The 15460-nt window shown below is 39.3% G+C and overlaps 1 protein-coding gene across 3 annotated transcripts in view; it reads right to left on the bottom strand.

Moving 5' to 3' along the window:
- Nucleotides 1-15460, bottom strand: part of ltbp1 (latent transforming growth factor beta binding protein 1) — a 79783-nt gene that overhangs the window by 37124 nt on the left and 27199 nt on the right. For all 3 annotated transcript variants that reach the window (XM_079633874.1, XM_079633875.1, XM_079633876.1), the window contains exons 5-8: nt 13382-13549; nt 6509-6712; nt 5710-5966; nt 4546-4648 (exon numbers count right to left, since the gene is read on the bottom strand). In XM_079633874.1, coding sequence (XP_079490000.1) covers nt 4546-4648; nt 5710-5966; nt 6509-6712; nt 13382-13549 — 732 coding nt within the window. The remainder of the gene's footprint in view (nt 1-4545; nt 4649-5709; nt 5967-6508; nt 6713-13381; nt 13550-15460) is intronic.

Raw genomic sequence — 15460 nt, 5'->3', positions numbered from 1 at the left:
GGTCAGCTTGGCAGTTTCTTAGAGGAGCTAGATGTGCTACTCTCTTCCTTCCCTGAGGATGGCACTCCTCTCATAGTTCTTGGAGACTTCAACATCCACCTGGAAAAACCTCAAGCTACTGATTTCCACACTCTGCTTGCCTCATTCGACCTCAAACGAGTATCGACTGCGGCTACTCACAAATCAGGTAACAAATTGGACCTTATTTACACACGCTACTGCTCCACTGACCATACTCTTGTCACTCCACTGCACACCTCAGATCACTTCCTCCTCACTCTCAACCTCAACCTGCCCCAGAATACAACATGCACTCCTCCACAGGTCACCTTTCGGCGGAACCTACGCTCACTCTCACCCTCTCGCCTATCCTCTTTGGTCTCATCCACACTTCCTCCACCAGACCAGCTCTCAGCACTAGATACTAACAGTGCAACTGATACTCTTTTCTCCACTCTAACATCCTGCTTGGACAACTTCTGCCCCCTTTCCTCCAGGCCAGCCCGCGCCACTCCCTCTGCCCCCTGGTTATCTGATGTTCTCCGTGAACATCGTGCTAAACTCAGGGGTGCAGAGAGGAAGTGGCGCAAATCCAAAGATCATTGTGACCTTGATCTTTATCAATCCCTCCTCTCTTCCTTCTCAGCTAACATATCTACTGCTAAAATTACTTACTATCACAACAAAATTAACAATTCTTCTGACTCTCGCATGCTTTTCAAAACCTTCTCCTCCCTTCTTAACCCTCCTCCTCCTCCTCCTCCTTCATCTACCCAAACAGCTGATGATTTTGCCTCATTCTTCATAAACAAAACTACCACCATCAGCGGCCAATTTACCAATCCACAAACTAACACACACATTTTACCAGCTAACACACACATTCTACCTTCCTTCTCCTTGCTTTCAGAGACAGAAGTCTCCAAACTCCTTCTTTCCAATCGCCCTACTACCTGTCCGCTTGATCCCATTCCCACTAACCTACTTCAAGCTATTTCTTCCTCGGTTATACCCACACTCACACACATCATAAACACATCTCTTCACACTGGTACATTTCCCACAGCATTCAAGCAGGCTCGGGTAACCCCACTGCTTAAGAAACCCACTCTAAATCCAGCACATCTAGAGAATTACAGACCGGTATCTCTTCTTCCTTTCGTCGCAAAAACACTTGAACGAGTTGTTTTCAACCAGATCTCCTCCTTTCTTACGCAGAACAACCTCTTGGACAGCAATCAGTCTGGCTTCAAAAGCGGACACTCGACTGAGACTGCTCTGCTCTCAGTAATTGAAGCTCTGAGATTGGCAAGAGCTGCTTCCAAGTCCTCAGTTCTCATCCTGCTGGATCTGTCTGCTGCCTTTGATACAGTTAACCACCAGATCCTCCTGACAATCCTAAAGATGAAGGGAATCTCGGGAACTGCACTCCAGTGGTTCAAGTCTTATCTCTCGGGTAGGTCCTTTAGGGTGTCGTGGAGGGGTGAGGTGTCTAAGACCCAACATCTAGCTACTGGTGTGCCTCAGGGCTCAGTGCTTGGACCACTTCTCTTCTCCATCTACATGACATCACTAGGATCTGTGATTCAGAAACATGGCTTTTCCTACCACTGCTACGCTGATGACACACAACTCTACCTCTCATTCCAGCCTGATGATCCGACGGTAGCCGCTCGCATCTCAGCCTGCCTGACAGACATTTCTGGCTGGATGAAGGACCACCACCTTCAACTAAACCTTGCGAAGACAGAGCTACTCGTAATCCCGGCTAACCCAGCACTTCATCACAACTTCACCATTCAGCTAGGCTCGTCATCCATAACTCCATCAAGATCAGCCAGGAACCTTGGAGTTGTAATTGACGACCAATTGAATTTCACAGATCACATTGCTAGCACTGCCCGGTCATGCAGATTTGCCTTGTACAACATCAGAAGGATCAGGCCCTTCCTATCAGAGCATGCTACACAACTGCTTGTTCAGGCGCTTGTTCTATCCAGACTGGACTATTGTAATGCTCTCCTGGCTGGTCTCCCAGCTTGCACTGTCAAACCTCTGCAACTGATCCAGAATGCTGCAGCTAGAGTGGTCTTCAACGAGCCGAAGAGAGCACACGTCACTCCTCTCCTAACAAAATTGCACTGGTTGCCGATTGCCGCTCGCATCAAATTCAAGTCACTGACGTTTGCCTACAGAACAACCACTGGCACTGCTCCCTCATACCTGAACTCATTACTTCAGACTTATGTGCCATCCAGAAACTTGCGCTCTGCAAGCGAGCGCCGTCTTGTGGTGCCATCTCAAAGAGGCAGAAAATCTCTTTCTCGGACCTTTACCATGACTGTTCCCTACTGGTGGAATGATCTGCCTAACTCAGCCAGAGCCGCTGAGTCCATACCCATTTTTAAGAAATTGCTGAAGACATATCTTTTTCGGCAGCATTTAATCCAGTAATACTAACACACTCTTCTCTATTCTAACAAAAAAAACAAAAAAAAAAACAAAAAAACTGTACGTTGGATTGTACTGTGAAGGGTCATAGCACTTACATACTGTTGGTCTACTGCTAGTTTAATTGCTTCTATTGTTTCTCATTTGTAAGTCGCTTTGGATAAAAGCGTCTGCTAAATGAATGAATAAATGTTATATCTTCATTACCCCAACACTTGTGTAACGTTACTGCCGTGCACTTCTATTTACGTTCAGTGCCAGCTGAAGTCCTAGTAAGTGCTCGCCTACAGATGCTGCACACAGACCTCAGAGACAGCGGTAATGTCACATCAACTTCACACCATTCATTGCCATATTGAAATGCTTTTCGTCCAAAATGGAGCAAACTGAACTGTAACTGAAATGTGAAGTGTGTGGTGAACAGACACACACTTTTCAAGTAAAGCAATAACATTTTAATTGGCATTTGAAGATTAAAACGACAATCCTTAAATATTTCATACACTCATGAACGTTTGTTTTGGTGAGGTCCATAAGGTTTAAATCAGTGATATGTCTGGGAATGCACAGAATCCAGGGACGCCCATATATGGAAAGAAAATTTCACAAATATCTACGGACATACCGTGAAGAGAAATTGTGGAAGAGAGAGAAATAGGGGTGGAACGCTAACACTTTCCTGTTGGGACTAACTTCATAGAAGTGACTAAGCAAGAAGGAATCATGACTGTATGAGTAAATGTGTGTGTATGTGAGAAAGCATTACTAAAGCTGGAGCGTGTGCCAGGTGAGTCAGCATGTCAGTAAGTTCAACACAGCGTGTGTAACCAGATACCTTACAGCTTTCTCTTTCTTTTGCCCATTCATTACGTACTTGCCTTTTCTCTGCGGAATGCATCCCTTCCCTCTCACTCTTGATATTAGGACCATGTGTCTTTTGAGTCACAGCCACTTGGAGGTTTGGCATCAAATAGTTTTTAGAGAACCCAGCATAGTCTCTTTTAGTTAGTGAGAAATCAAGGCTGGGCCTGCTGATGAATCATTGCTTTCCTGCTCTTTTTGGACCACACTACTATTGAATACTCCTCTGCACAATAATACCGCAAGTGTGATTCACCTCTAATGGGGCCCAGACAAACGGATGTTTAACGCTGTGTCTCACTCTGAACAGTTCGTTTCAGTCATTTTGGTCATTCAAAAAAAAGATTAAAAGTGAAAATGTAAGACATATGCTTGAGTTCGTGTATGAGGGTGAGACAGATGTGTGTGTGTGTGTGTGTGTGTGTGTGTGTGTGTGTGTGTGTGTGTGTGTGTGTGTGTGTGTGTGTGTGTGTGTGTGTGTGTGTGTCAAACAGATGTTTGAAAGAGAAAGTGAGACTAATGATTGTGTGAGAGTGAGACATGCATTTTTGTCTGTGACAGTGAAGCAGATGATTGTCTTCAAGAAGGAGAGACAGATGTTTTGTGTGTGATGGTGTGACAGGTATTTTTGTTTGTGTGAGAGTAACACGGAAAATGTACTTCTATTGTCTGAATTCTTCTCTGGTTCGAGGACAGTCTGTGTGACATCATTTTCGTCATCAGTACACTCCGCTGATGTCTATGTGCAGCTCGAATTTTGTTTGCATGTGTAAGTTATTTGAGCATTCAAAAACGAACTCCCATAATTAGTGCGCAGACACAGAACTTGTCCACAGACCAGGCTTGCACGCTCAATTGTGTGCTAGGCGGAGTGGAAGGGAAATGAAATATACCTAAGCCTTGAGTTTTTGTATGTGAGACTGAGATGGGTGTTTTTCTTTGTGAAACGGAGGCAGATTTTTGTCTGTTTGATAGTGAGACAGGTGTTTCTGCATGTGAGGGTGAGAGAGATGGTTGTCTATGTGAGAGTGAGACTGATGTTTTTGAATGTGAGGGTGAGACTGGTGTTTTTGTTCTTGAAAGCAAGGCAGATGTTTGTCTCTGTGAGAGTGAGACAGTTTTTTTGCATGTAAGGGTGAGACGGGTGCTTTTGTTTGTAAAAACGAGGCAAATAATTGTCTGTGTGAGAGCGTAACGGGAGTTTTTGTTTGTGAGAGTGAGACGGTGGCTTACATGATTTCTTGGGGCATTTTTGGCATTTGTGGAATCCCCATGATGTGCCCACAGTCCCACAACAGGCATCTTGTTTAGACAGGCCGGGCAGAGCTTTCCCACACTACAACAAAATAAAACACAATCAAATACAATAAGTTAACGAAAGAAAGAAAAAGAGAGATACTCATCTAGACCATTCACCACACAAACATATATAATTCTGCTCACACAGCTCTTGATCCCAGTTCTTACTGATCAACACTGATATCTCCCCCCTGACTGAATCTAATCTGCTGAGCCAGGCACGAACCAAACAACAATCTGAGAGACAGCAATGATACACAACTCAAACAACCTGATAACACCCCACTCTCTGCTGACATGAAAAGACAAAGTCGCAAATTAAGTCTGAATGGTTGCAAAAACATCCACAGCACTTTACGATTAGAGAGAGTAAACAAACAAGACTGAGGTGAACTTGATGATAATAACTTGATAGACTAACAACTGTGAGAGCGGAAGACAACTAGATGTTCTATTAAGCTGGAGGCAGGTACTGAGTCATGAGAATTGAGAATCATTCTTTTGTGTTTCATTTGCAGTTCTCTTCTGAAGAGAAAGATGTTCCCTTGAGCACCACAATGTTCTGGAGAACATCTCACTATTCATTTTGTCTTTTGCTCTATTTCTTGATTATCCAATGATAGCTGAAATCGAGTTAGTTTAAAAGGCATTAAAAGTGAGAGACAGAGAGTAATAGTGGATGATTTAGAGCTCACAGCAGCGGCGAGAGAGATTGAGATGAAGAGAAAGGTAAAGCTAGAGAAGATATTTTAAAGAATGCTTTTGTCCATACAATGAAAGTCAATGCAATCCAAAATAATACTGGAGCCAATTGACTTCCAATGAATGGATCAAAACTCAGAGATATTATTCAGAGTATAATAATTTCATTATTAGATTCATTATTAGAGCTGTGCAGTTTTAAAAAATGTTAGGGTGAGTAATTGATGACAGAATTTTCATTTTTAGGTGAAAAATGTACACAGTGTAAAAAGCTCTATGGAAGTAGAGGTGCAGTACAGATGCAAACCCTTCAATATCTCATCAGCTTCGCCACATAAAAGCTTTATATATGAGTTATATCTGAGTTTATTTATTCAAACACTTATGGTCTCTCACTTGCATTCCGACAGTCTCCTGAAAGCAGCGTCCCAGCTGGCTCTTGGATGTCACTGGCTGGTATTGGAGGTATGTTTGCTGGTTGGGGTAAATGCCGCTGTGAGTGTGTCCATGCTGGATGCTCTGGCTGCTGCTGTGGTAAGTGAAGGAGTGGCTGGACTGCGTGTTCTTCACCTGCCCATTACTGTCCACTGGAGACACCTGATGGATCTGGACTGAGGCTTCAGGGGGATGTTTCACATGGACATTCACCAAACCTACAGGGGTATTCAATTTAAATTCATTTGGGTTCAGTACAGGTTTAATCCAAGTTAAGATCAATAGACAGTATTTATGGTGTAATGTTAATTACCACAGAAAATAAACTCAACGTGGACTACGTACAAGTTACCTACGTCTTCTGTAGAAGAATAGCAGAAATGTGAAACTAAAAACTTTATAAAAGCACTTGCATTATTGTGTATTATTTGAGATGTAAAGCTGTTTTAAAAGCTGTTTGTCATTTTAGAGTTTTAGGGCTTATGGTGTTGTGTTTTCATGGAAATGACACAGTTAGTAAGCATTTTGCTTGTGTCTTTGTTGTGGCTATACTGAAACAATGAGTACCTTAAGTATCCATTAAGTACCTCACTGTAACCCAAATTAATTGTAAAAAAAAAATTTTTTAAGAGAGAAAACAAAGTGGCAAGTGGAAATTCCTTTTTTCTGGTAATTCTGAACCCTGGATATTCCTTTAATAACAACCGCCATGTATTTCAGATTAATAACAGAAGACAGATTTAAACATTGAAAGCGTTACCCTGGTTGTGTCCAGTGCCGTAGGTCAGAGGTAACGTGTGCGTTGAGTGGACGTGCGTCTTCTGCCCGTTTGTGAGAGTATGTTGCCCCTGGTGACCGTTTGGATTTGCCATTTGGCAGAATTTTCCAGTAAAGTTTGGTGGGCACTGGCACTTGTCCCGAGCACTGCATTTTCCTCCATTCATGCAGGGCAAATGGCAAACAACTAAAAAATACACACAGAGCAAAGCGTGGTTAATCACTGCCATATCGGGTAACATTTTTCAATGTTTAGTTTAGCGACCCATCACATTTAATTATACACAGATGAACCAACAAAATTTAGTTTTGTCCTGAGTTTGAGCAAGTGTTTGCTTGCTGTGGGCCATTGTGTGCGTATGCGCTTAAATGCTTCACAGAAAATCTGTTTAAGAACTTTTGTGGTGGCATGTAACAGGAGTTCTGTGTGACACATTTTCACTAAAACATGCCATTATGGTGACGGACCATTCTGCCCTGATACATCTTTAACTTTCTTTCTGCCTTGCTCGCTTTTAGCCATTTTTCACAGTGCTTAAAATCTCACTTGAGCTTTTAGATCACATTTGGCTCAGCAATAATACCAGCAAAATGATGAATGGATTTAATTATCCCACAGCTGAGGTAAATAAACGTTTTGGGGCTAGATATTTTACGGCAATACGTTTGTGTTGTGGTATAGGACATTATTTCAAACATTTAAATGAGGTGAACCTCATTCTCCTGTCAAGATATTCTTTAAAAACGTTCCTAAACCAAAAGCCACATAATGTAATTAACCATCATGAACTAATCATGCTAAATGCTCATTAAAACAGCACGGCTGTCCTAACCACCATTCCCACATGGCACAATATGATGTCATTTCCTCTCAAACCACATATACCTCCTGTGGCCAGACACACAGTTCCTTGTGACTGCAGATAACATATTTTAAGATCATAGGGAGGAAAGACTGCAAATGCTCACACACACTATCTAAATGACAACATAGCATAGTCTGTATTTTTGCATTTATTATGGATTTAAAAATCTGTATTTTATTCATTAAGCATAATTTCATTTATTTTTCCAACCGAGGACATCCCCAAATGTCCCCAAGGAGAGTTCTTTTTATTTTTATATTTAACTCTCTTTATTTCCCCTTCAAAGTAGAGCTAAACAAACCCACGCTCACACACAAACAAACAAATAGATAGATACACACACATATATTTTCTCTGATACATTGGTATATTTATATAAATATTTACATACACTCTGACAAATCATGATTTATACACAACACGCGCGCACACACACTTTCATTATTTCTGCTCTAGAGGGAAATCTAGGACTATTCCAGTGCCTACACTGAACCTCAGGCAATATCTTGACACACTCATGTATCAACATTGAATCACACAAACATACGCACACTCATACACATAAGCACACACGCTTCCCATCCTCTCTCCTGGACAGGAGGAAATAGAGCAGCATGACAGTAAACAAATGAAATGTGGCCTAAATGGTAAGATAACCAGCAGGAGCAGGATGACAGACCACATTAACTTTCACTCTCTGACACACATAAATGACTGCTCTTACTGTACATGGTTCATTTGATAAAAGAGGAATGTATGTGACACATACACTCAACTAATATGGCGGTGAGCTGATTTTCATTGTCAGAACTGGCAACTATAGAAGTTCTCAAACATACACACAAGCAAACACAGTGACTCTCAGATGAGCTGACAGCCAGGAGCAACTTTAACGAGAGGCCTGGCGGGACAGTCTTATGGAGACAGTAGTTGTTTTCATACTTGCTGAATATCTCTTGTGGAATTAACATGAAAATCTACTAGGTGCAAATGAAAGTTTAATAAAAGAAATAAAAAGCAATCAAACAACAAATCTCATGCTTTTATATACTGTATATCACAAATATTGCCTAAAATTATGACTTGTGCCAACCAACCCCAAAATGTATATTCCACATGTCAGCCAATGTGCCAACCATGCCCACTCGCACTGTTTTCATATATTCTGTTTGTTAGCCAAGCAGCAAACCACATATATGTTTCACAGGCTTGAAAAGCTTTTATTAAAAAATAACTGTCCTCCATCACTAGCAATAGTAATTTTTGAATATTAATGTCTTCACGGAAATGTATTCTGTTGCGATGTCTGTCACAAAACATACACTACTGGTCAAATGTTTGGTCTCGGTTAGATTTTTATTTTTATTTTTTTGAAAGAAGTCTCTAATTTATTCATTTACATTTATATAAATAAAAAAATATTTGTTTTTATTCATTTATTTTATTTACAAAATGCATTTAGTGGATGTTTTAATCAAAAGTGACTTACAAAAAAGGAACAGAGAGGAACAAATACAGTATAAAATCAGTAATTCAAATCAGTAAATATAGTCATATTGTGAAATATTATTATCATTTAAGATAACTGGTTTCTATTTTTGTATATTTTGAAATGTAATTTATTCCCGTTTTGACAAACGTTATGACAGTAATTTGGTCCCCAAGATTTTTTTTAATAGTTGTCAATTATGAAAACTTAATATTTTTTAGGGGAAAACATGATACATTTTTTCAGGATTCTTTATTAAATATAAAGTAAAAAAAAAACAGTATTTATTTGACATATTATTCTTTGGTAACAATATAATTTGTGTACAATATAATATGTTAATATAAACGTCTTTACTGTCACTATTTTGATCACTTCAATGCATCCTTGCTAAATAAAAGTATTAATTCTTAAAGGGCACCTATTATGGAATTTTGAAATTTACCTTTCATGTAGTGTGTAACATAGATCTAAGTGAACAAAAACATCCTGCAAAGTTTGAAATATGAAAGTGCACCGTATATAAAGTTATTGTCTTTCAAAAGTGAGAGTCGACTCTGAGTCATTTTTATGAATCGTTAGAAGACCGAAGCTTTTTCTCTGACTAGATGACGTCAACTTGTCAAGTTATTTGAATACGATACGCCCACTTATTGTGCTCCAAGGCAAACTTGAAAACATCACGGCGACAAGACGCTACACACACACACGCGCGCGCGCGCACACACACACACAAGCTGCGTTCTGAAGTGCGATCTGCCCAAGGAGGAGCATTTGAAGACTAAGTGGCTACAATTCATATATACAACTATACCACAGAAGTATAGTCCGAGCCTTGTGCTTTGCTCGCGCCATTTTCAAGACGATTGCTTTACCAACTTAAATGCAATCAAACTTGGATTCGCTGATATTGAAGGAAGGTTCAGTTCCAAGTGTATTTGCATCAGCTTCCTCCTCCGTATCACAACCTGTAAGTGTTATTAATAATTGTTGCTTTTATGTTTTATGTAGCATGCTTAATAATTATTTTGTTTGTTGTGTAAGCACCGTTTAGCTTCTAGGTCTTTAATGACAATTGTATTGAGATATGTGAAGTGTTTGTCGTTGTTTTCGGAGTTGTCTTAAAGAATAGAGCAATACCTCGTAGTAACGTAACTGCATTTTATTTTTTTTATTTTTGTAAAAACGTTATGTTTATGCATCGGGCTAACGCAAACAAAGACTGATTGTGCTTTTACAATATGAACTCTGGGCTATGCTCGCTAACATAACATTACATTCTTTATCTTATTTTTAGTTTTTTACTACAAACTACAAAGCAGTGGACTATAATAATTATTATAACACAATTTAATTGATAAAAGCATCATTGTACTCCGTGTTAAACAATAAGTATTATCTATGTAAACACTGCTGGTCATCTGACCAATCAACGCAGATTAGCGTCGCGCAAAGGAGGGGTTTGAAAAACGAGTCGTTGAACGATTCATTTGGGAGTCAGTGAGCAAATCAGGTAAAAATAAATGCATATTATACGAAAACAAAAGTGTTTTTTGTCATTGCATGCATGTAAAACTGTTGTTGGGGACTCCCTAAACAACATTAGGAACATTTTAAATGTCATAATAGGTGCCCTTTAAAAACTGTACTAACCCCATACATTTGAATGGTAGTGTATGATGTCCAGTTCACTCACTCACTCACACACTCACACACTCACACACTCACACTCACACACACACACACACACACACACACACACACACACACACACACACACACACACACACACACTTCAAAACTGGCAAATGTTTTAACACAAGTGAAACACAAAAGCAAGCATTAGAGCTTTACCTAATCGAGGTGTCATTAGACCACCTGGAATACCATTTCATAAAAATAAAAAAGAGCGAGCATCCACCCAAGGCCCTTAAACAGATGAAATAACATTCTCCTGTAAACCCCAACATATCTGCTTGTACAGACAGGTTCATTGGCAGCTCCATGGGGATGATTGTCAAAACACCCAACACAACTGTGTCCAACAACGTGTAAAGGTGAGGCATATATTCAGAAAACAGTCAATGGGGATGACAAGTCAGCTCCAGTTGGAGCAGTCTGGACTACACATTCCCATCAGAGCAATCATAAGGAACATGCAGCCACATATCGATCTGCTGTGATAATGCTGAGACAGTTTATTGAACTATGACTGTCAAATCCAAAGAGTTGATCAATGATTTACAGGTCTGTATGGCACATTCTCTCTGTGTACATGGATTTAAAAAAATACCATGACACAATGTCATTTTTGCCAATGTTTATACTTATACCTTTAACAAATCGATCTACATTTCAGTATTGTATAATGTGTTTATCAGACAACAGAGGTCAAACACAACCATTAAAAAGTTTGAGGTCAATAAGATGTTTGTATTTTTTTTTAATTATAGTTTTATTCAGCAAGCATGCATTACATATATTGATCAAAATTCACTATGAAGGCTTTTACTTTGTTACTAAAAATTATATTTCAAATAATCAAAAATCGAGTATAAAGTTAAAGTTTTTAAATGTTTGAAATGTTTTTTACATTAATAATAATAAGAAATGTTACTTGAGCATCAAAACAGCATATTAAAATGATTAATAAAAGATCATGTGACACTGAAGACTGAATTCAGCTTTTACTGGACTGATTAAAATTCAGCTTTGTCCATCACAAGAATTAATTAAATAATAAATTAATTAAAAATATTTTAAAAATCGTACCGACCCCAAACTTGTGAATAATACAGTATGGGTTAAGTTATTTTAAATGATTGCATACTTTCATTGAGATCAGTCAAATTACTGAATGTACTGACAGCTCATTTCATTTCATCACTCGCCCGAGGTTGTTTATTTGTTGCTTAAGGAATCGATTTAGCATCAACGCTGAGGTATGAGAAGCTAGTTCAGAGTACCGAAGCCAAAATCTTGGTATTGATCCAACCCTAATGAGTGTATGTGCGTGTGTTTATCCACAGTGCAGGAGCTCCGCCTGCGATCTCTCCTCCCAGCTGTGTCTGGATCAGAGCTGACAGAACGCTCTGTGTTCCTTATAAGGCCGCACACACTCACCCACTCCAGACGTTCACCTCATTCAGACAAACAGCTTGAGAGGGAGACAGAATGACATCTTAGCACCACGCACAGCCTCTGCTTATTCTGAGATTAGCCATTCAAACACTTACTCCTTCTGAGCTTTCCAGACCCTCTTATATGGAATACAATTTCAGCTGCTCACCCTGTTGGGCACAGATTACAAAACCCACCGGTGAAAACAACCCTTAGCTGAATGCTACCCTTGTGTCCACAGAGTAATTGCAAAAGCAAACCTTATGTAACCACTGTGTGTATAAATTGTGTCTATTGCTTCATTCTTGCCCTTAACGCAAGACTTGCAAATCACAAAATTACTACTTGTTATCATCCACCGATACGGGACCATAAAGAGCTAAACTTTTAGACTTTACTTTAAGGACTACAATATTATTTTATTTACAATTTAAATGTTATTAATATTTTAGTACCCCTTCATTTAAAGGGTACTAAAGTAAAGAAAAAAAATGATGATAATGCTAAATACTAAAATGAATTAACTGGCCATTATTTGAATGATTCACTTTAAAACATCATATTTACATCAACCGAGTATGTAAAAAACTAAGTAGCTTTCTGCTGTCTATAATAAGACAGTTTGTTTGTCTTCCATTCGTTTTGACAGTTATGGGGTAATCACAGAGACACGCTCTCAGAGAAAAACCTAATGCCAAATATTCTCATAAATGAAATCAAGATGGGATGTTTAACAAAAGTAATTTGTGCTCTTTGTATAGTGGAATTTAAATATGATAGTATGAAACTTCAATCATGATGAGCAAATACACCTTAGTCTGTGGAAAGATTTACGCAAAGTTAAAGAAAGTAACAAAGACCCTACCATAGCAAAATCAAATCCTTTCCAAGTAACCCTGAATGGGCTACAGAACTAAGAAATGTGCGAATAACCCAGACTGAACCGGAGGGCAGAAGACGTTCTGCTGTGTCATAACCAAATGCTCTTGAGCCATTCTGAGCACTCGTTGTGAAATAGCACTGCAGCAAACAAAGTGAGAAGAACTGAAGTTAAGTAATGTAGGTTTTTCAGACGTGATCTAAAGCATCTTAAACTTTTCCAAAATATCTGCCAGGCAAGTAAAAACTCCCCACCGAACCACGACTAGAAACACATCCAAACATCAGCCATAATTATAGACCTGTCTGAGGCTGGACATGATGTAACAGGCCCACGGCCAGCTGTTCTCTGTTCAGTATACAGCAAACGCAAGCGCACACGCACATATACAACAAAATTCAGTTGCCAACAAAGGAATTAGATGTTCTACAAAGACCTGGATGAATGAAAACTTCCCACTTTTCCCACAATTCACCAAGAAGAGGCGGCGATGCCACTCACCGACTCTGAAGTTGGGGGCGGTGAGGGTGTCTGTTGCATGCCCGTTCTCACTGATGATAGTGGTGGTGTTGCCCTTCTGACAGCTGTTCTGACAGCGGTTGTTGGTGCAGGTCATCTTGCAGATAGTCGGGGTGAAGACCACCTTGATCCGGCCGGTGTGGTTCCCTACTGCAGCCCAGCAGAGCAGACACATCAACAGAGAGAAGAGAGAAAACTCCATCAGTCTGGACGGCATGGCTTTCATAAACAACTCAGAACGACTCTCTTTCAGTTTTATAGGCAGCGTCTGGCAGATCGGCTCAGGAGTTCAGCTTTAAGAAAGTGAAACGAGACAGGGAGCGAGAGGGAGAGAGGCTGGAGAAAGAAAAAAAGTATTTCTGTTGTCTTGTCTTTTCTAAGTCTCCTGTACGTGTTCCCCTGGGACTGTCTGATTCCTTTTTCGTCCATTCCCTCCTTTTCTCTGTCCTTGGTCCAATATCTCAGTCTCTGGAACATGAGGAGGTGACTGGGGAAAAAAATAGGGAGCAAAAGAGCGAAATAGAGAGAGAGAGAGAGAGAGAGAGAGAGAGAGAGAGAGAGAGAGAGAGAGAGAGAGAGAGAGAGAGAGAGAGGAGAGGAGAGAGACTCTGGGATCAGACCCAGTTCTTCTCGAATGATTTGGAGAAAGTGGCCACAACTCCAAGCCTTATACAGAGCCGAAACGAGGAATGTTGGCTTTTCCTAACTAAGATTACCAAGGTTGCATTTATTTGATTAAATATTCAAAACAAACAGTAATATTGTGAAAATTTTTACAACTTTTTTTTATTTAATTTAATTATATTTTTAACATTTAACATTAACACAAGACAGTTAGTTATGATTCTGAAAATTCAACCTTGTCAAAACAGGAATAAATCACATTTTAAAATGTTATTTTAAATTGTAATAATATTTCACAATATTACTGTTTTTGTTGTTGTAAATGCAGCCTTGGTGAGCAGAAGAGACTTATTTTAAAACATAAAAAATCTTACTGATCCCAAACTTTGGAACAGCAGTATAAATATATACATGTATATATATCAGCCGTTATGTCGTTCCAAATCCATGATAATAAAAAAACATAATAAAAATGTTTCATCTCAGAAACATTTTATAAAAGTAGTCCATGAGGTCTTATGAAGTCATATGACAGCTTTGAGTGAAATTTGAATCTAATTTGGATTGGTGTGATTGTCCTTTTAAGAGTCACATATTCAAGATGTAATATCTACTTCCCCCTCCCTCTCTTATGTAAAGCAAATCCGCCAGAAGCTAACATATAACCGTTCCTTAAAGATCAAACAAACACACACACACACACACACACACACACACACACACACACACACACCTGTTATGAACTGAGAGAGTAAGGTAAGCTGAGGAAAGCACACTGATAATATACAGCAACAGTGAGTAGTAGACGACAGGAGACAAATGATTTTACCAGAGAACCACACACACACACACAGGGCTGCTGACAGGCTGACTCTCGTGCGGGACAGACCTCACTGGGTGCCAGACGCCTAAGACATTGAGAAACTAGTCAGTCTGCTACAACTACCTTAAGCCACACACGCATATTTACTTGGCAAATCTAAATTACCATAGGAAATACCATAGACCTGTTTTGTTTTTATACAAAACTAATTATAAAACCTTTCGTTTAATGCGAGGATTTCAGCCCCCTAACTGAACATGAGCTTGACTTAGACGAATATTGCTTGCCTTTTATGCAGAAGATTGCAGATACTGCTCAAACCTTTTTCATATAAATTAATGTATCAACAGTTTTATCATCTGTATTAGTCTCTGACACACTAATTCAAATGTTAACACTTTAGTATTTTTGAATGATTCATTAAAAGTAATGGATCTACTCCTAACAGATTGTGCTAATTTGCATTAACTTACCTATGAATTATTTTTACCTTGAAAAACTTACACAAATGTACGTTTTTGTCAGATTTAGCTTGAACTGAATGTAATGATTGCAATGCATGTATTGCAAATATCAAGTTTTCTGTTCAGATTGTAAATCCAATTCATCCCCCC

The sequence above is a fragment of the Phoxinus phoxinus genome (genome assembly GCF_949152265.1).
Source record: "Phoxinus phoxinus genome assembly, chromosome: 13".
Classification (NCBI taxonomy): Eukaryota; Metazoa; Chordata; class Actinopteri; order Cypriniformes; family Leuciscidae; genus Phoxinus; species Phoxinus phoxinus.
Note: the sequence above shows the minus strand (reverse complement) of the source record. Positions and strands in the feature narration are given on the sequence as shown.